Source organism: Pinus tabuliformis, chromosome 9 (assembly GCF_031772625.1).
Source record: "Pinus tabuliformis cultivar Carrire ecotype Pingquan chromosome 9, CPIR1, whole genome shotgun sequence".
NCBI lineage: Eukaryota > Viridiplantae > Streptophyta > Pinopsida > Pinales > Pinaceae > Pinus > Pinus tabuliformis.
In genome coordinates, this window is record NC_142307.1 from 867054453 (window position 1) to 867076369 (window position 21917).

The following is a 21917-nucleotide window of genomic DNA, read 5'->3' on the forward strand; positions in this document are numbered from 1 at the left end:
AGAAACCGCTTTCCCCGCAGGCTATCGTTCGCGCAGTTTGCAGTGGCGGGAGTAGTGTATATCGTCGGATCACGGCGGGGTAAGATCGGATGGCGGTAGATTAATGCACACGTTTGCTGAATGATGTGACAGGGGAGGGCCTCGGCGGTATTGATTTTTATATGCGCGAGGTTATATGACCGTGGTCACATAGGTTTAACCTTGCGCTCGGGACCCGAGGGGAAAAAAGGGCTAATATGGGATTTATATAGGATTATAGAAGAAAATAGCAATAACGGGTTAAGGGAGAATAAAGAGCGCGGAAGGGGAGGAGGAAACGAAGGTAGCGAGAGTTATAAGGGTATAAAGCAAATGAATGGGGAAGGATCAAATGAACCGTTGTAAGCTCCCTTTTTGCAAAAAACACATGGTCACAATGTCTCTGACCCGGCAAAAACCAAATTATGTAGTAGAGCTAACATAACCAACGATAGAAAATGAAAAGGTAGACAAAAGTCGGTGGTGAGCTCTTCCAAAAGAGAACACCTTCGGTGTAATTAGAGACTAAGATCATATGAGCATCTATGTGGACCAAACTTGGATGTTAAGAGCATATTAATACTTTAAACTTGAATCACCTTCCAATATCTAACCAAACCAAGTCCCATAAAGGTGTTCCCTACCTTGATAGAGATGGCTAATGGTCAACCTTATTAGGTGCTTCCAGTCCTCGAGGGGAAGTGGCATTTCCAAGGTCAACCCCTCAATGAATAGGTGTTAGAGTAAATGTATAGCAATGGAGGCGAAAAGGCTTTATGGCCAAGTGCCACAATCAAGGGGGCCAACTGATAGGGAGTCCACATCCTGAGTGTATAGATGTAAAGGAGGGAGAAATCGTGGAGGCATGGGCTACCCTGCTCGGCCTGCTTTTTCTACCACTCTAGTGCGCCTTTTACTTTTTCTTGATAATACTTTGTATTACTGCATGGATCAAGGGTTAGAGCTTGCTCTTTATGATGTAGCATTTAATATTACCCCTTAAGATGAGAGTTCATTGCTAATCAGGGTTGGGACATGCAAGGGTTCCTTTTGATGTAATGGAGCACCATGTGCTTAGGAATCAGCTGATAGCCAAATGAGGAGGGTAGAGTTCATGTTATGCTTTTGCAAGTATGCTAACTTATGTCCCGACCATTTTTTGCATATTGATTTTCTTATTTCTATTTCATTGTGGCCAGATTATGTTTTTCTATTCTTTTAGCTGCATCAACCTCCAGGGCAATGTTTCCAAAGGATTGTGGACATGAAGGTGCCAAATCCCAATGAATCAATGACAAGTTAGACCCAAAGAATGGAGATGGTATACAGGGCTTGTAATGTGATATGGGAAGTGTCAAGTATGGTGTAGGAAATAATGAACACACTATCCCAATCCAGGTTTTTCAAGTAGTGCCCCTCCTATAACCCTAAGGCCTCAAGGGAGGTCCCACTAGATTAGGGCTAAAGATTAAATCATTAAACCCCCTGTGATCCAGATTCTCTCAACTACCGGAATTAACCAAGATCTTTTACTTCTATGACGTTAGCAGAATTACATGTGAAAGAATATGAAAAACCACATGAGCATACTTTAAAGAAGAGGAAACATAAAGGTAACCATCAAATCAAAGGACACACACAACTTGATAACGGAGTTCGTCCAGTGTGGACTATGTCTTTGAGCCAGGTGTCAAGAGTGGGAAGGGCGCTTCATTAATTGTTGCAAGATGATGATGAGTAAATGATGCATTCTTTGTCAAATACAAAGATGAACTTCCTTAACTAGAGCGGCATGTCTCTCCACAATACGTTCTTCTATAAGAACTCTCACTCATATAAGGTCTCCTTCAACATGACAAAATATCAAACTCTCACATGAAGTGGCATACAAGGATCCTCCAACAAAATGACAAACAAGGATCTCAACATCAAATCATCATCTCGGCAAAACTCAAAAGAAGACATGGCATCAGTGCATTTTATACCTCCACTTTCGAGGATGGCCTAAAAATGCACACCTCTGCTGAAGAAACGGATTGCACAGTTGAATTCTTGGCGAAAAATCGTGAAATCTAGCTGTAAACTTGACCCCTTCTAACTCGATCAAATTTGGGCTCCTTGGGAATCTCAATGATTCCTCAAATATTCTCTTCTGTGATTTGACTTAAATTCAACTGCTTAGACAAAGAAACTAATCACACCATAACATTCCTTGCAAAAAACTGAGAAAAATGAGTATAAAGTTGGCTTGGTTCTAAAACTGTCATTTTCGGGCTTCCAAGGAATCTTTCAGATTCCATGCATATCCATGCCTCAAGGTTCCACCTTCATCGTTTTGCCCTCAACATTTTTCTTCTAAAAAATCCGCTACTTAGATCAAAAAACCGATCATGCCATCGGACTCCTAGCAAAATTCTGGGTCATTTGAATATAAACTTGGCATGAATTTGACACCTTCGATCACTGGGTCCAAGAGAATCTAAAAGTTTCCTCCAAGATTCCTCTAGATCATGGTTCCACAAATCAAGGTTCCACCTCCAACATCGTTTTGCATCATGGTTCCTCCGCTGCTCGTTCTGCCCCGCGTGGTTCCTCTCGACCTCTCCTCTCGATGGAAGGGATGAATTGGGTTTAAATAAAAGTAGTGAGGCAATGATAACAAAGTTAGGACCATTGGGCTAATGGTTCCGCGCGGTAATTAAAGAGCGTAACGTTGGCGATGAGTTGGGACCAAGCCCCGTGGGTGGCATTTTTCGTTTCATTTTATTATTTTGTAACATGTGCTATTTAACATACTAACAAAACCCACCTTAACCATATATGATTTTTAAATTGATTTTGTTTCTACATGGTTTTTGTCTTTTATGGGAGTTTTAATGTTATCTTTTTGTCTCTTTGCAGGGATAAGGAACCAATGACAAAGTGCCAAGTGCCAATGGCTAATAGGCCACTTGTCGACTGCCATGTAATCCATGGATCCCACCTACTAACTGGGATGCCATGTGGCACGTTGTGGGCCCCCTTTTTATTTGTCTTGTCAAACTTCAAACTGCAATAAGTTAGTCATACTGACTCGGATTTGAGTGTCGTCTGCGCCATTGGAATCATAACGACGAACACTACAACTTGGCGATGTTCCCATCGAATTTTGAGCACTTTGATTTTTACAGTTTCCTGGAGCCACCTGGATCTTTCCTCCCCACTGAAGAGCCTTTGGTCCTCCAAAAGAATAAACACGATTTGCAATCTATTGTACTCCCTCATCTGCATAACAAGTTCCCTAATAGGCCACACTTCCTTCTCCTTCACCTTCGTCCTTCGAAGCCACAAATGATGAACCGACACCTGCATCTTATGCAAACCTGTAGTACATCTTGCAAAATACATGATCTTTTACAAAACATGACCCAAGCAAAACCCCATGCTTATCAAGAGTTTATAACACACTCTTGGGTCAAGTTTACATCAAAATCATAACAAAAACCAATACCCCAACTATCAACAAAAAGGCCAAAAACGTCATCATGCTGCTTTAATAAGTGATGGAAAGCACCTCATTACTTTTACAATCGTGTCGCAACACGTGATTTTCAAGATATGGCCATGTTCAACTACTTATAAATCCCCATTTGTTACCCAACTAGGTCAATGGGTCTTCTTCCCGTAGTCGCTTCCCTTGTTGATCAACTTCATTGTCTGGTCCTTCTTCTTTCACAGGTTCTTTCTGGTCCTTTGGTCGCTGCTCTGGATGGAGCTCCCAACATGTAGCTCTTTGATGCCCATGCTTGTTACAATGGCTGCAAAAATTCTTCTTCCTCCAGACCTGCTTAACCTTCTTCCTTCCCTAATGTGGAGAAGGGTTTATATGTCTTGTCTTTTTCCTTGTTGCCATTCTCTTCCAACACTTGGCAACCACATGGTTATACAAGCCACAAAAACTACATGGTTTTCTATGCCACAAGTTTTGTTCACTATTACCAATTTGCTTGTAATCAAAATGAACTTTAGAATACTGAGACTTTTTATACCTTGCTTTAGCTCTCTCTTTGGAATGCTCACTTCCATTTGGAAATGACCTGCAATCACAATCACTGGAGGATTGTGATGTACTCTCAGCATCCTTCATTGTCTCGGACTTGTCACCTAAAGATTCTCCTGTCTCTTCCTTTCTGACATAGCCCAATCCTGCATGTTGTGGTAATTCCACCACTTGGATGGGATTCACAATGCCTTGCCCATTAGCTCTTAGGCCCTTGCCTTCATATCCCATCTTCTTCATTAATCTTGAACCAATGCATGTAGTGTGCTTTTCAAAAGCACCCAAATCATCATCATCATGTGAAAATGAAACTGAAGAATTACTAACATTGTTTACCTCTAAAGCAATTGATGATCGCTTTGTTAGGCCCTCGTCGCACTTCAACCTTTTCAAGGCCTTTTTCGTGGCTCGTAACTGAAGTTGCAATGTTTACTTCTCCTCTTTTGCTTCTTGTAAAAGTCTCCTCAATTCAGCATTCTTTGCTTGAAGGCTCTGATTGATCTCTTCATTTGAATGATGAGAAGAAGATGAAGAAGTATATTCAATTAAAGATGGAGATAGAGCATCCTCCTTTGCCCTCTCTTCCTCCTATTCCTTTTTGCCAATTTCTCCTCATAATCTGCATACGTTATATCTACCTTGCTTGCCATCTTGTAGAAGGCATCATAAAGATCTTTGTTCTTCTCGACTTTCTTTCTTGTTGCACGTTCAATCTCTGGTTATCATTCACACTCGCAATTCACATCAGCAAGAAGACCGCTCTGATACCAAACTTGATCTAGATTCTCTCAACTACCGGAATTAACAAAAATATTTTACTTTTGTAAGCAGAATTGCATGTGAAACAATATGCAAAACCACATGTGCATACTTTAAAGAAGAGGAAACATAATGGCAACCATCAAATCAAAGAACACACACAACTTGATAATGGAGTTCGTCGAATGTGGACATGTCTTCGGACCCGGTGTCAAGAGTGGGGAGGTCGCTTCATTAATTGTTGCAAGATGATGATGAGTACATGATGCATTCTTTGTCAAATACAAGGATGAACTTCCTTAACTAGAGTGGCATGTCTCTCCACGAGACGTTCTTCTATAAGAACTCTCACTCATATAAGCTCTCCTTCAACATGACAAAATATCAAACTCTCACATGAAGTGGCATACAAGGATCCTCCAACAAAATGACAAACAAGGATCTCAACATCAAATCATCATCTCAACAAAAATCAAAAGAAGACATGGCATCAATGCATCTTATACCTCCACTTCCGAGGATGGCCTGAAAATGCACACCTCTGCTGAAGAAACGAACTACACGGTTGAATTCTTGGCGAAAAATTGTGAAATCTAACTATAAACTTGACCCCTTTCTGACTCGATCAAATTTGGGCTCCCCGAGAATCTCAAAGATTCCTCAAAGATTCTCTTCTGCGGGTTGATTGAGATTTGGCTACTCAAACAATGAAACCGATCACACCATCATGTTTCTTGCGAAAAACTAAGAAAAATGAGCATAAAGTTGGCTTGGTTCTAAAACTATCATTTTCGAGCTTCTAAGGAGTCTTTCAGATTCCATGCAGATCCTTGCGTCAAGGTTCCACCTTCATGGTTCTGCCCTCAACATTCTGCGTCTGAAAAAACTGCTACTCAAATCAGAAAACTGATCACACCGTCAAACTCTTGGCGAAATTCTAGTTCATTTGAGTATAAACTTGGCATGAATCTGACACCTTCAAAAATTGGCTTCAAGAGAATCTAAAAGATTCCTCCAGATCATGGTTCCACAGATCACAGTTCCACCTCTAGCATTGTTCCGCTTCATGGTTCCTCTGCTGGTCATTTTGCCCTGCGTGGTTGCTCTCGACCTCTCCTCTCGGTCGAAGGGATGAATTGGCTTTAAATAAAAGTAGTTAGGCAGTGATAACAAAGTTAGGATCATTGGGCCAATGGTTCCGTGTGGTAATTAAAGAGCGTAACGTTGGTGATGAGTTGGGATCAAGCCTCGTGGGTGTCATTTTTCATTTCATTTTGTTGTTTTGTAACATGTGTTATTTAAAATACTAACAAAACCAACCTTAACCATATATGATTTTTAAATTGATTTTGCTTTTACATGGTTCTTGTCTTTTATGGGAGTTTAAATATTTTTTTTGTCTTTTTGCAGGGATAAGGAGCCAATGGTTGAGTGCCAAGTGCCAATCATTGATAGGCCACTCGTCGACTACCATGTAATCCATGGGTACCACCTACTAACTAGGATGCCATGTGGCACGTTGTGGGCCCCTCTTTTTGCCTTTCTTGTCAAACTTCAAACTGCAATAAGTTGGTCATACGGACTCGAATTTGAGTGTCATCTGCGCCACTAGAAAACGAACACTACAACTTGGCAATGTTCCCGTTTAATTTTGAGCACTTTGATTTTTGCTGTTTCCTGGAGCCACCTGGATCACCTTGGTAAGGTGAGAGGACAAATTTACAACCAAGATCGATCAATCTTCCTGATCATTCCTTTATCCATACTAAATGCCTAAAACAAACAAGCATAAGCAACCGATTGCAAAATGACCAAAGTACCTTTTGAATAGTAGCACACCTTAATCCAAGTGGAAGCATCAGATAGTGAAAGGTATGTGCCTAGTGCAAATGGTGGAGGCACATGGCATATCATCATCAAACAGTGAATGTCAAGGGTTGTTGGCTAGTTGGTTGTCTAGCTAGCTATTAAATGTAGAAGAAAATTTTCCTCTTGAGGGGTTAACCCATTTTGGTGGGTAACATAGCCCTGAGAATTCCAGCCTGTGTGGCCCAAATAAACTTAGTTTGCTTGTTGTCCAAACTCACCCTGTTTGTTGCCCCTAAAACTTGATTTGTTCGGTCTCTTCTCTTGTTGTCAGTTCGACCTCCTATTTCTCAGCTAAAAGCCCAGTCACTTGTGCCAAATCGATCTACCTCTCCAATAGCCTATTTCCTTCTTTATAATTTCGGACCTAATCTCCAAAGTGAAGAAGGGCTGAAATTGCATCTCCACACTTGAGATCTACAATCACGATATAATCTTTTGATGACTTTTTAACTTTATAAAAGTTGGCCAACAAAGTCAAAAATTTAATTAGTGACTTTATTATGCATAAGTTCCAAACTTAGGAGCTAATTAAATAATTTTGCTGTGAGAGAATTTAGGTAATTCACTGCATGTCATAAAACTTGACCAGTACAAAACCACCTACCAACCTACAATTTAAACACTCCCTCTTAGTGAGGAAGGTGTTCCACACCACCCCTGACTTGTCTCTAAAGAACACAAATTTGCCCTTCATCAAAGCCATGGTCAGGATGTCTATTACCTGCTCATTCGTAGGTACATACTGTAGCTTTATTATCCCCTTTTGCAAACAATCTCAAATGAAGTGGTACCTGATAGGAATGTGTTGCTACTTGTCATGAAACACTAAATTCTCCAAGAGCTTGATACAGCTCTAATTATCAGAGTGAACGGTAGTCAGCTCCATAACCTAATCAAATAGTCACATGAGAAGCTTCTAGAGCCAAATTGCCTCACAAGCGGCCTCGTTGGCAACCATTATTCAGACTCAGCATAACTCAGAGAAACTGACATTTGCTTCACTGAAGCAAGAAACTGCTCTTATCCCAAGATGAAACAACACCCATAAGTGCATTTCTTGTTAGTGATATTGCTTGCCCAACCAGCATCGGTGTACCCTCCAACTTCACTCCATCAATCTGAGTATATCTCAGCCCATACTCAATTGTACCTTGAAGGTATCTCAACACATACTTTGCAACCACCCAATGAACTCGTTTTGGCTCTACCATGAACTAACTAAGTGTGTTAACTGCAAAACAAATATCTAGTTTGGTGTTGACCAAATACATGAGAGAGTCAATCAATTATCTATAAAATGAAAGGTCTACTGCTACTGATCTGGAAGCATAAATCTTCTTCCAGTAAGTCACTAGTGACATAGACATGGGTCTGCAGTCCTGCATCCTAAATCGCTTCATGATCTCAATTGTGTACTTCCCTTGTCCTAGGAAGATCTCTCCATCTCTATGCCACACCTCCAAACCGAGAATATAGTGCATCAACGCCAAATCTTTCATCTTGAACTTTGCTACTAGGTCCCTCTTACATTCTACTATGAGCATCAATGTTATCAAAATAGATCAATCCAACCGACTGGAAGGAAAATTCGTTCAAACCAGTGAACCAAACCGTTTCTGGTCAGTTTGTTACCAAACCAGCCTTTTTTCACTAAACCGGCTAGTTTGGTATCAAACCAGGCCATTTTGTACGATGCTACCAAGGATCATTTGAATGCAATTAAAAAAAATGATTTATGATAGGGGAAGCCTAGCATTTGACCATATTGTCCTGCTAATGCTATGCAATTCATGGTGATGTAAAATTATTATCCTTTTACTTAAATTTTTAACATTACCATGAATTGACTCGGGATGTTTGAGAGTAATTCTGACCTCAATGGATTTCATATGGGGAAAGTGGAATTTTAGATCTCACTCAAAGATCCAGCAGACTTAACAATTTTCTAGGATTCCAGGATTGGGGGTATTGCAATGCTTCCATTGGATTTTGTCATGTACGAGGGTATGGAACTAGCATTTAATCAAGAGCACCAAGCCGTCTATGTACCTCGATGTTAGTGGCATTGGTTGTCAAACTCCTCTATCATGACCCTATTAAAAAAGTATCCATCACTCAAATGAAATATTGACTTGACGTGCTACATTTTTTCTATCTTATTTTAATGTTTAAAGAGTGATATTGATGACAAGGATCCCAACATAAGCAATGATTTTGATGATATGTAGGTATTTGTCGTAGCATGATTTTTTTGGATGCTAAAGGCCATTTGGAGCTTGTTTATTTATGGTTTTTCAATTTAGAGATGGCTTGCACTCGATGTTATTTTGGTTGTGCACCCTTACATGCAATATAAAAGAGAACTTTTACTTATGTGTATAAATGGTTTGGATTTATATGCATGCACATGTATATATATATATATATCAATGTTGTGAAAAGCGCGAGCGGGATTAAATCGGCGCGGGGAACGAATCAGAAAAAATCGGAAAAATCAGGAAAAAATCGGAAAAAAGCGGGAAAAAATCGTTTGGTACAAAAATATTCATTTTTTTCATTTTTTTTAATATCTAAACCATCTACAACATAAAATAAATACATTGACACATAAATATGATAAAAAAAACTAATATATAAGATGTTTAATATCATTTCTAGCGCTAAAATCACACATAACATTGAATCATGTCCTGAATACTAAATAGTAAGTCCTGCTCCTGAGTCCCAACTCAGCCTCAAAATATCAACAAAAAATATGATAATGTATCTCATCATGTCATAATGTCATATACAATAAAATGAGGTCTAATCCTATTGATTTCCTCTGCCCCTCTTGCGAGAAAATGCCACAGCTTTCCCTTTCCCTCTAGATGTAGATGCTGGTGCCTGTGCTGGTGGAGATGGCAGTGGAGTCTGATGTGTTCTAGAAGCTGAAGAACTAGAAGTAGGAGCTATCGGAGGTAGACCACGTCCTCTACTGGTGGCAGGGGTAGCCCGAGCAGGTGGTGTCACCTGGAAACATTACAATCTCCCAATCCTGAAATCCTGAAAAACTGATAAGTCTGCTGGATTTTAAATGAAATCTAAAATTCTACTTTCTCCATATGAAATCCAATGAGGCTGGAACCACTCTCAAACATCCTGAGTCATTTCATGGTAATGTTAAAAATTTAAGTAAAAGTGACATTCTCCTTAATCTTCATTTTCATCCTTTTACTTTAAGAATTTAACATTACCATGAATAGCATATCCATACTAGGGCCTAGACTTGATCATTAAGCTGCCCCACTCAAAATTATTTGTTTCTTTCAAAAAAAATTGCATGAAAAAACCCAAATGACCAAATGAAAAACCAAAAAAAAAATTATAAAATCGTGCTGTCCCGGCAACCCCGCGCTTTTTTCGGAAAAAATCGGCCAAAAAAATAGTCGATTTTTTCGTGTAAAAAGCGCGATTTAATCGCGCTTTTCACAACACTGATATAAATAACAGTATTGCACATATCACTATAATATTGGAATTATCGCAATATTATCATCAAAAACCACCTTGTCGATTTTATTGTTGGTATTTATTGCGATAAATTCCCTTAATTGAAAGTATTGCAGTGAATTCAATTTATCGCTATAATTTAGGTAATTATCACGATACTTTCGAAATTATTGCCTTGCTCTATCAATTTCAACTTATTAACAACTTTTTCTTTTCTTTTTTTCTTTTGACCCTGATTTTTTAAAAGAGAGTTAGGGGATTGAGTTGTGAGGATACTCTATCTATTTCCATCAAGCAAACAAGGAGACATCCACTGTTTTCATTTCCCATGATTCATCTCATGAGATACATAACCTAGTAATTAATGGTAATATTAAATTCTTAAAGTAAAAGGACAAATTTTTAACATTACCATTAATTGACTCAAGATGCTTTAGAGTGGTTTTGACTTCATTGGATTTCATATGGAGAAAGTAGACTTCATATCCCACTCAAATTCTAAAAAACTTAACAATTTTTAGGATTTCGGGATTGGCGAGATTGCAATGTTTCTATTATAGTTTGTGATGTATGAAGGTATAGAACTAATATTTAATCAACATCACCGAGCCCTCTATGTACCTCGATGTTGGTGTCATTGATTGTTGAGCTTCTCCTTCATGACTATAGTATTAATGTACATTTAACTCAATTATTCATGACCCTAGTAAAAATGTACACTTCACTCAAGCAAAATCATTGATTAGGATGTTAAGATTTTTCTATCTTATTTTAATTCTCAAAGGGTGATCTTGATGAGGATCCCAATATAGGCAATGGTTTTGATGTTATGTAGTTATTTCTTGTAGCATGATTTTCTTTGGATTTCAGAGGCCATTTAGTAACTCTCTATTGATTATTTTTCATTCAAAGATGGCTTGCACTCAATGATACATGAGAATTTTTGCATAATTGTGTATAATAATTTGGATTCATATAGACACATGAATTAAATGTTGTTTTTAAAATTTGAATATTTTATGTATTTTTTGGTTGACCAATATTTTGGTCCAATTGAGGATGTTGTGACCATTTTCCATCAAGCAAACAAGGGTAAATTTGTTGTTTTCATTGCCAAGATTCATCTCATGAGATACATTTATTTTTGTTTTGATATGATTTTGCATCATTCTATTAAATCTTATAAATCAAGACAAATATCATATTTCAATATCAAAGTTTGATGCATCACTTGACATCTTATACATCTTAATAATCTTATACATCGATTTTATTTTTATATTAAGTAGCAATGTGTTGTTTGATGTTGATGTTGTTTTAGAAGTTAAAACATCGAGAAAAAAATTATTATTTTTGTATTTTTAAAGTTTCCCGATAATTTCCGATATTTTCCCCGTTATTGCTGATAATTTAAATTTTGGACCCCCGACGATGAACTGCCAATAACAATAAACATAACATTCATATATATCTGTGTGTGTGTGGTTGTCCGATTTTTTGGTCCCATTTTTCTACTGGTTCCCGGTTCGAGGGCTCTACCAATTCGATGACCATTCTGGTTCTAATAACATTGATGAGCATTTCACAACCTTGAGAAACAAGTCATCCACATAAAGTACCAAAATGAGAGGCTCACCCCTAACTCGAATGTAGTACAAGTTTGGTCTGGTTCACTCGTGGTGAAGCCCATAACCTACAAATAACTGTTAATCCCATACCACACCCTAGGAGCCTACTTGAGTCCATACAACTCTCTCTTAAATCTGCACACATGGGAATCCCTCCCATGCATCTCAAAGCCCTTTGGCTACTCAATGTAAATCTCTTCCTCGACCACACCATTGCGGAAGGTTGTCTTCACATCCATGTGGTGAATGCTCCAACCCATCCACGTTGCAATAGAAATCACTGCCCTGATGGATGAGTATCTAGCTACTAGGGCGAAGGTCTCATCGTAGTCAATCCCTTCCTTCTAAGAAAACCTCTTAGCCACAATGTAAAAAATCCATGAAAATCTGCAATCACTCTAATGAAAAAATTGAAAGCTAGTTTCTTTTCATTAGGACACAAATTTCCTCTACGTATTTGCATCATAATAGGAATAGAAATAAACACAGTCACTCAATAATCAAGACACAAAAATTTCTAGGGAACCCAACTGGGAAAACCCTTTGCTTGTTTAAGAATTTTATCAATAGAAGAATGAGCAAAATATCTGTCATAATACAATATTGTCTCAACAAAAAACACACTCGTTCTTCTTGCTTGAACTAGGCTTGGAACACATGCAAGTAGCCTAATCATGCCTCCCTATTTCTATGCACATAGGCTGCCCCTATTATTTAGGGAATTCTCCCTAAATCATTGCGCGAATCCCACGGGAAATTCCTCCTCAAATCTGCGCACAAGCTTCTCTTTCATGCTCTTCCTCTCACAAGCTCTCACACAAAAACCTATGCTCTCTCTTGCCTTGTCTCACCAACTCGTGCTCACAAAACAATGTTGTACAATGTTGCTTTCGTCCTCCTTGTAAGCAATTCGCATAGGCTAAATCTAGCAAGTTGTATTTTAGGAAGTAGACTAGTGATTGATGAGTTAAATAAGTCAAACTGACTCTTGTAACTCGTCTAGTCTCAATTTAGAATTGAGACTCAATCACTCATCCTTTCCCAAATCTAACTCGCACTAGAAGACAACCACTGAGCCTTCCACTTTTGCGCATTAGACAAACTGCTTCATGAATTGTCCTAACTTATAAGAATTCCTAAATTTTAGGAACTCATCCTAACTTTTAGGAACTCGTGCATGCTAAGGAAAACTACTTCTTGGTCTCTTTGACTAAGGCACAAGTCAAAGAAGGACCTTTCTCGCTACTATTTTCAACACTCCCTCTTAGCGAGGAAGGTGCTTCTGGAAGAACCTTGTCCACCTAGATTTGTCTCCAACACTACCACGTTTTCCGTTGTTGTAAGTTTGTAACTATTCCCTTTGAACTGGAAGACTTCCCTACTTTCCTCTGCGGAACCTAATCTAAAGATATGTTCTTTCCCACCATGTTCTGTGAGTCCATCACTTCAGTCATAAGTGCCATGTACCCTGTGTACCTTTGTGGTTGCTTCCTTTGGCTAGAAGTGATACTGGAATATTCAAATCTCTTTTGATCTCCCTTAACCAAATCCTCTGCCCACTTGGCAGGAACTCTTCCTATATTGGGAGTCTCTAACTGAGTGGCTGCCTCCACTCGCCTTGGGCTATGCTCCTCATCATCTTGTTGGTCAGCCCAACTTCCAACTATCTTAGACTCAAACTGAAATATTGGCTGAGGTTCCATCTTGAGAGCTCTATCCTGCTCTCACACAACCACCACTTCTCTACTTTGAGCTCTCCCTGCCTTGTTGCTCAAGGTTGCATCTTGTTGCTCAAGGTTGCATCTTGCTCTACCTACAACTTGCAGAGATTCTTCACCCTCACACATATCTGCTTCTTACATGCAGATATTGTAGCCTCAAGAAGCCCAATGGATGTGTCCTTTCAGCCTACATGCAGATTTTCAAAATTCACATGTGTGGCCACAAGAAGAGTTTTCTGGGGCAGATTGCAAGCCGAAAATTTCAAAGTTCAGGGACAGTTTGACCAGTGTTGACCAAGGTGTTTTTGACCAAGTTTGACTTCAATTTTGGGTGGAAAAGTTTGATTTTTGTAGGCCATATAGTTGGACACAAAAATTGAGAATTTCTGGGCTAAATCACAGAACGGAAGTTGCAGAAATTTCAAACTCTTGACCAGCGTTGACTGAGACCTTCCAAGCACCATTTGACTTCAATCTTTTGGGGAAATTTTTGTCTTAGCAAACCGCAACTTTTGGCACAGAAACCGAGGTTTTATGAGCACTTTGATTGCAGACCAAATTGCAGGTTGACCGTAGAAAATTACGACAGTTTTCTCTCTCCTTTGACCAAGTTTGACTGGACTATTTTGGGTTGACTTTGACCTCCTGATCAAGCCGAGTTTGACTAGGGAAGACTGAGTTGATTTGAGGACATTCTATTGTTGCTTTGACCAGCGTTGACTTTCTAGTCAAGGATGTTAACTGCTGTAGAAAATTGCAAATTTGACAAAGTTGTTTTAATAGTGATTTGGCAAGTCGATTTTGACTTTGACTTTTGTATTTGTACTCTCTCTCTGTTGAACATTTGATATAATAATAAGAAGATTTGATCAAAGAGTTTTCCCCATCTTGGAGTTTTCCCCAACATCTGCCAAATCAAGTGTTCTCTTGTGTTGGCTTGTCTTTTGCATATTGTTTCATGTTCTATCTACTTTACTGTCAATGTGATTATTGGTTAATGCGATTGCTACTGGAAATCTAAATTGGAAATTGGCATTGGGCTGCTAATGAAACATTGAGGTAATTGTGCTAAGCATAGAACATACCATTGTTATCTAAATTCAAAGCCTCTGCCCATAATAACATTAGTAACTCCTAGTCGTGAAGCATAGCCTTGGCCATACCAATAATGGCCCTATTCTTTCGTTCTGCAACCCCATTCTGCTAAAGGTTGCAAGGGACTGTCAGCGCTTTTTTGATACCCTCACTTGCACAAAAGTCCTTGAAGGCATACGAGGTGTACTCGCCTTCATTATCAAACCTGAGTGTCTTGATCTTTCTCCCGGTCTGCTTTTCTACAAGGGCTTTGAACTCCTTAAACCAACAGAAAACCTCATCCTTATTCTTCATGAAGTATATCCAAGTCTTCCTGGGGAAGTTATCTATGAAGGTCACATAATAATGGTATCTACTTAAGGACAATGCTGACATGGGCCCACACACATATGAATGAATTAGGTCCAAAATGCCCTTGGCCCTAGTATTGCAACTCGAAAACATGGCCTTAATATACTTGCCTAGTGCGCAATCCTTGCACACATCATATTGTTCGATCCTAAACTTTAGCAATCATGTCAAAATCTCCTTGAGCACATTAAGTGCCCCATGGTGCAGATGGGACATGCTCCTATGCCATAACTCCTCCAACTCTTGGTTGCAACCCACTAGTCCCTACATTGGCTCAAACTAAAGTATGAATAAATTACCCTTTCTGACTCCTATCACCTTGGTTGTCCTGGAATCTTTAGGCCAAATGTACAACTTGCCATCCTCAAATGTCACAATGTAACCCTTGTCTTCCAAGGTTGCAACAGAAATCAAATTTCTAGTCATTCTCAAAACATACAACACATCTTCCACCAACAAGGGTTTACCAAACTCCCTCTGAAACTTGACAGTGCCAATTCCAGTTACCTTGTACTTAGCATTGTCCCTAAGTTCTATATAGAAGTCCATTTCCTTCTCCTTAGGGTTGTTGAAATACTCCTTAACTCCCATCATGTGGTAAGAAGCCCCACTACCAATGTACCACACGCTAGTGGTTTTTGAAATCAAGAGGCAGGCACTGACTAAAAACTCACTTTCAAATCTGACTGCAAATTCATCCATTTTGGTTGTTGCAGCAACCTTCTTCTTCTGTTTGCCCCTTTTCTTGTTAGGGTACTGGCTAGCGAAGTATCCTGGATGGTGACAAGCAAAGCATTTTATTTTGCTACGGCCTTTCTTCTTCTCTTCTTTATAAGTCGACCCATCACTGGACCTTTTCTTTGCCCTTAGTAACTAGGGAAAGATTTTTGTCCTCCTCAAACTTCTTCTTCTGGTCACCACGTTGAGCCCCTTCTCTAATCTTTTCTTGTATGAAGTCGCCCCACATTCCTTCCCAAGCAGGAAGATGCTCTCCACCCACGATGCATTTCACAAACACGTCCCACTATTTTGTAAATCCATTTAAGGGTATACACACCAATTTTGGTTCAAGGATTATATCCCCTACAACTACCATCTCATCTCATAGTTGAGTGACCCTGGTCAAGTAGGAAGCTATGCCCTCACCCTTGGACATCTTTATGCTATATAGTTGGTCCCTTGGAACCATTTTCGACTCTTGGTAGTCTCTCTAGTATAACTTGGTGAGCACATCCCACATTTCTTTAGTTGTCTTCTTTTCGAACATGCGTGGAATCAAGTGGTCTTTAACCCCATCCAGAATAATCCTTTATGCCCTCGTTTCTTTCACCTCATGAAGGTCTAGGGAAATTGGATCTAAAACTGGTGGAAATGTTGTGGTGTTGACAAAGTTCCACAATTTGTTGTCCTTGACAATGGTTGTGATCTGAACCCTCCACTGAAGATAGTTCAAGGACCTTTCCAATCTATCTTCATATTGAATGTTGATAGCCATGGTGTATTGAACCCTTAAATCACTTGTTTGTTGAAAGCTTGAACTCCTTTGAGCTGGTACCTATGTCAAATGCCCTGGTTTCATACTCAGAGACTACTGCTTTGATACCATGTTAGATTTCTTGAACCCAGGTCAGATTTTGTGCCCAATAAAATTATACTCAAAATAGAAATAAAAATCAACTTTCAGATCTTAATTTTATGACACCAAATACACTTGGTTCCCAACTCAGCATGCACACCAGAAATAAAATAACCAAGAAACCAAGCAAATAAAAATATTCTGACACAGTTTTACCCTAGAAACCCCAATCTAGGGAAAACCAACAAAGTTCGCGCTTCTATTCATCTTAGAAATTTCAATTACAGCAAGTGTACACTTCAAAAAATTACAACAATAAAAATACTCAGCAATTTCCCTGTCACAACCTACCTTGTGTCGCCTATTCAACCAGAAAATATTGTTGTACGGCTTCAGGAAATATGGGCCAACTATTTTAGCTTGTTTAGCCCTGGTAATTAGCAACCATGAGAATTTTGGCATATAAGGCCCAGATAAAGTCAGTCTGCTTGTTGTCCAAACTCAACCTGTTTGTTGCCCCTAAAACTTGACCTATTCGTTGTCTTCTCTTGTTGTCAGTTCAACCACCTATTTCTCAACTGAAAGCCCAGTCACTTGCGCCAAATCGATCTACCTCTCGAACAGCCTATTTCCCTCTTCATAATGTCTGACCTAATCTCCAAAGTAATGGAGGGCTGAGATTGCGTCTCCACATTTGAGATTTACAGTCACGATATAATATTTCAGACCTTTTTAACCTTATAAAAGTTGGCCAATAAAGTCAAAAATTTAATTAGTGACTTTCATAAGGTCCAAACTTAAGAAATAATTAAAAAAAATTGCTGTGAGAGAATTTGGTGATTCACTGCATGTCATGACACTTGAACAATGTAGAAGCACCTACCAAACTACAGTTTCAACAATACCTTGAATGAGGAGGGTGCATTGCATGTGAGGTGTTCTAGGTTTTGATGGTATGGTTCCCAAGAAGATAGAGGTGCACACATGAAAGTGACTATCATGTATAGCATGTATGCATATTCATAGTGTGTTCTCTTCAGTGAGGTCCACTATCGTAGGCAGTGTTATCCATGCATGAGGGGGCATCCTTCAAGGCTCTTTAGAGTGAAGGTTTGACACTATCAAGTGGGGCACATCGCTTGTATGTCTAGATTCAATGTAGCCCTAGCCCTTTATTATTCTATGAAAGGAAAGCATTGGCCTTCACTATGATGGGTAGAGTTAGACAGTAGGCATTTTGAGCGAGTTGCATTACAAATTTCTTTCCATTAATAGAGAGCATTGTGGTTGATTGCTTCAATTTTTGCTTGCTGTCTTAAATTTTCAGAATGATGTATTTGTAGATCTAGCATTCTTATTGACTGTTTTGATAAGTGATTAATCAGACTTTGATTCCTAGCTTACAGTTTTGCTTTAGGAGTACAGATCTGCTTACCATGTACTGAAAATTTCATTATTACTGCCCAATAATCTACATGGATATTGTAGGTGTAGCCTTTCTTAAACGAATTGAATATCATCTTTAAAGAAAAGAGTTGAGACACGCTGATCCATACATCAGGCCACACATTCTCAGAGCGTCAAAGAGATCAGCTCCAAAGTAGAGCACCTCTCACCTGTTAGACTACCTTCCAGAAACAAAGGAGCAACAAAAGAATCAAGATCCATTCGAAGCTTCATTCTTTCGACATCGGATGCTAGGAGTATTCCTCGCTTGTACATTCCCCTAAGATAATACATTTAGGCTCCCCAAGGGTTCTAGCGGACTCCAACAGCGAGCCAGTGCTCACTTCACCCCCCATGCCCTTAACCATCAAACTCAGGACACTCGCTTAATGTTTTGTATCATCGTCCCTTTGTCAAGGTTTTATACATATGTTCTGATGATCTTTTTATGTAGATTTCTTTCTTTGTATCACTTTCAGCATTTTCTAGGAGATGTGCTTGCACTCCCACTTTGTATTCATACTAGTTGTACTCTTCAGTCCTATTGACATGCTTGTGTGGTAACTCATCAAACATTAATGCAATTATCTTGTCTTATCTTATTACTATCATAAAATATGTATGACAGTATCTTTGGATGTCACATTTATAAAATAAAGTATTAAACACCAATTTCAATTATGACCAAATGCAACTACAAGACTTTTAATAAGTACATCTAACTCCAATTCTCAATAGCATTTGTATATATATTTTCTGGAAGCTTCTTCTTAGATTCCAAAACCGGTGCCTCTGAAGGATATTATAAATGTTTCATTCTATCCCACATTTCTTTTCCAAAATACTAAAAGAGATGATAGAATTAACATAGAGAGGAAAGATTCGGAAATTTTTACTAGTATACATACAAAGGAAACCAAGACAAACCCAATGAACATACCTGCAGAGACCATCATCAGCAGGAGATGCTATTCGGTCATTCAAATACAGAACCATTATGCTTCCATCACTGGCAAGGACCACAGATTGTCCAGTTCTGCCTATAGCCAGATAGCGAACAGGAAAGTTCACCTTCATGTTGGGTCGCAATGTCTGCACAAGGCACCAGTTTTCAGCAGTCCACCAATTACATATAACTAATATAACTCAGAAAAGCATTGGCAGTAAATAAATATTATATAATATACAGTTCTCAGACAAAAGCACTACACAATTGATAAAGCTCCATTTTTCCATGTGCTACATTTTGTTGATGCCAAGGGATATGTGAACCCAAAACCTGCAATTTTATGTGCAACGAGGCACATATTTTCTCAAGGTGTCTCAGCGTGTCTCAGAGAGCTAAGTTAGGGTAGGTCGAATGGATAATTTATCATGCATTTCCAACTTTAAACTTCATTGCATTAACAAATTTTGGTAAGGATGACTTAAAATGAAGTTATACTGCACTCAATTGGTTATGGTTATCTTTTTAAACGCTTGCTGAAGTGCTTCAGAAATATTAGTAAGCAGCACCTTGATTTATTGTGGTAGAAATCAACTCAATCAAATTTGAGGCCGCTTTGCCCTGCTTAGTAAATGTACATTGATTAAATTTGATATTAAAAATGAAATTGTGCTACTTCACATGCAACTGAATCTTTTAAGTGCACTCTGGAAAGTGATTAATGGCCATTGCTAACAGAAGGATATATCAAAATAGTTTTAAAACAGATTTGCTCCAACTTTGCATGTGATTCCATTGAATTTATCCGTTAAGTCAAATATCTCGAACCAAAAATCATAATGCTTGGTAGCTTCTTGGGACAGTGTGATCTATTTTAAGATTATTTATTTTGCTTTACACAAATGTTTTCTGCAATAATTATTTTTCAGGCCATTTCAGAAGTCCTGAGAAGTTAAAGTTAGATGTTGTTATTTCTAGTTTGCATAGGATTCTCTTAGTGATTCCCCTGAAGATAGTCAATTAGCTTTGACAAAACATCATAAATCTGACAGTATCTTAGAGCAGGTGGCAATCTACTTCAAGGGAATTTGTCTCGGCTTGCAGAAATATAGCAAGGTGTTATTTTAGTTTAGTCTTTCTTGTACAGCAATTTAGTCTGTCTTGTAAAGCAGGAGGTGCAAAAGGACCCTTGCTTAAATTGCTGTCATGCTGCAAGCTATGTTACCAGAAACAAGAAATGGAAAATGGGAACGTAATGAGAAATGAGGATAGAGGACTTTGGGGCATCAGAAGCCTGATCCCACCCCCCAAATACTGGCTTACGTTATGCATATAAGTTTTATGAGCAATGTGCTACCGTACTGTCGAGCCAGGAATGGAAACGGAAAGATAAAAAGGTATCGTGGTCAGGTTTCCAGTAACATAGGTATCAAGAAGTGCAAAGCAGGCCAAACTTCTAAGTTTTTTCTTCTATTCTTGAAGTAGGTGTTGAAATCTAGCTTGTGGTACAAAAATTGTATTGGTCTGCTTGAAAATAATTTTCCCCATGCAGTGGCCTTTATAAAATTTGAGAATTAATGCCTAGTGGCCCTTACGAGGGTAGATGTTACACCTCCATCTAAGATAAACTAGGGTTTGAATTATTTTTCATCATCGTGATTCACATTAAGATTGGGAAAATTTTAATGCAATTTATTCAATATTATTTTAAATTAACCTCAATAACAGAATGCAGTGCGGGGAGTCTCAAAATCGCCGTTTCAACTTAAGTTAACCTGAAATCGTAAAGTGAACCTATGGAAACTCACTTTGTGTCAAATGCGCCCAATATTCTGCAATATTTCTGTGAGCAGTGTTATGCACAAAAATAGGGAAAGAAGCTTGAGGAAGTTTTAATTTCCTCTTTTAATTCAAAGCCCGTGATGTGTTGCAAACAGAGATGAAAAACGCAGAGAAGGAAAATGGAAAATGTTCATTACCTTGACCCAAGTAGAGGCCTGTATGGTTTCTTCATGAGGGTGGGAGCAACGGATGTCAACAGAATGAAGGCATTGTTGGGCAGTGTTCCATACAAAGAGTCGCGAATAACCATCCCAAGCCATGAGATTTAAGGGCAACCTGGAAATTACATGGACAGACGATGATGATGAAGAATAATCGTCCACGGTATGGGGAAAGAGTTGTGCCTTGTTAAATATGGGATGTGATTGCAAGTCCACCCACTGTTCCTCCTCCTGCGCCATGGCCGCTTTGCTTTGGACAATAGAGTATGCCCTAGAAGGAGAGCTCCTCACTCGATCGAAATTCAAATGACAACAGAGTATGACCTAGAAGGACAGCTGCTCACTCCATCGATGCTCCTCCTCCTGCGCCATGGCCGCTTTGCTTTGGACAAGAGAGTATGCCCTACAAGGAGAGCTCCTCACTCGATCGAAATTCAAATGACAACAGAGTATGAGCTAGAAGGAGAGCTGCTCACTCCATCGAAATTCAAATTCGTTGCTCGTTTTTACGAAAATGTTTGAAATCTGATTTATCGACTGTTACTCTATATTTTAAAAAATAATAATAAAAAATAAAAATAAAAAAATTGTCAAACAATATGCAAATTTCATAATTGCATAACTATGACCCAAAAATATCATGACAATGGAGTTCATCATTTCGCTGGACTTATTTACTTGCTTATAGTTTGAGGGATAGAATTTGGCTCGGAAATTCGCCACTTCAAACATATCGCTACAAATTTTAAACATTTATTTATCTTTTGAGGCTAAAATTATTAAAAATGGATTGTTTTTCAGTTAGCTCAGGAAGAAGAGGAGGAAAAAAAACAATTTAATGGTTTTTTTTTCAAATTAAATATAATAATGAATTAGTCGTAATATAAATATATTTTTGCATCTAATTCATTAGAGTAGATAAGATAATTATATTTATGTTTAACTAATGACCACAAAGTAAGTCAAAGGGATTG

At 38.6% G+C, this 21917-nt stretch overlaps 1 protein-coding gene across 1 annotated transcript in view; it reads right to left on the reverse strand.

The window, feature by feature from the left end:
* Positions 1–21467, reverse strand: part of MOS7 (nuclear pore complex protein-like protein) — a 109523-nt gene extending 88056 nt beyond the window's left edge. Inside the window, exons 1-2 of the mRNA XM_089438230.1 lie at positions 20920–21467; positions 18935–19086 (exon numbers count right to left, since the gene is read on the reverse strand). Of these exons, the coding sequence (XP_089294356.1) occupies positions 18935–19086; positions 20920–21183 (416 nt within the window). The 5' untranslated portion in view covers positions 21184–21467. The remainder of the gene's footprint in view (positions 1–18934; positions 19087–20919) is intronic.
* Positions 21468–21917: the final 450 nt, after the last annotated feature.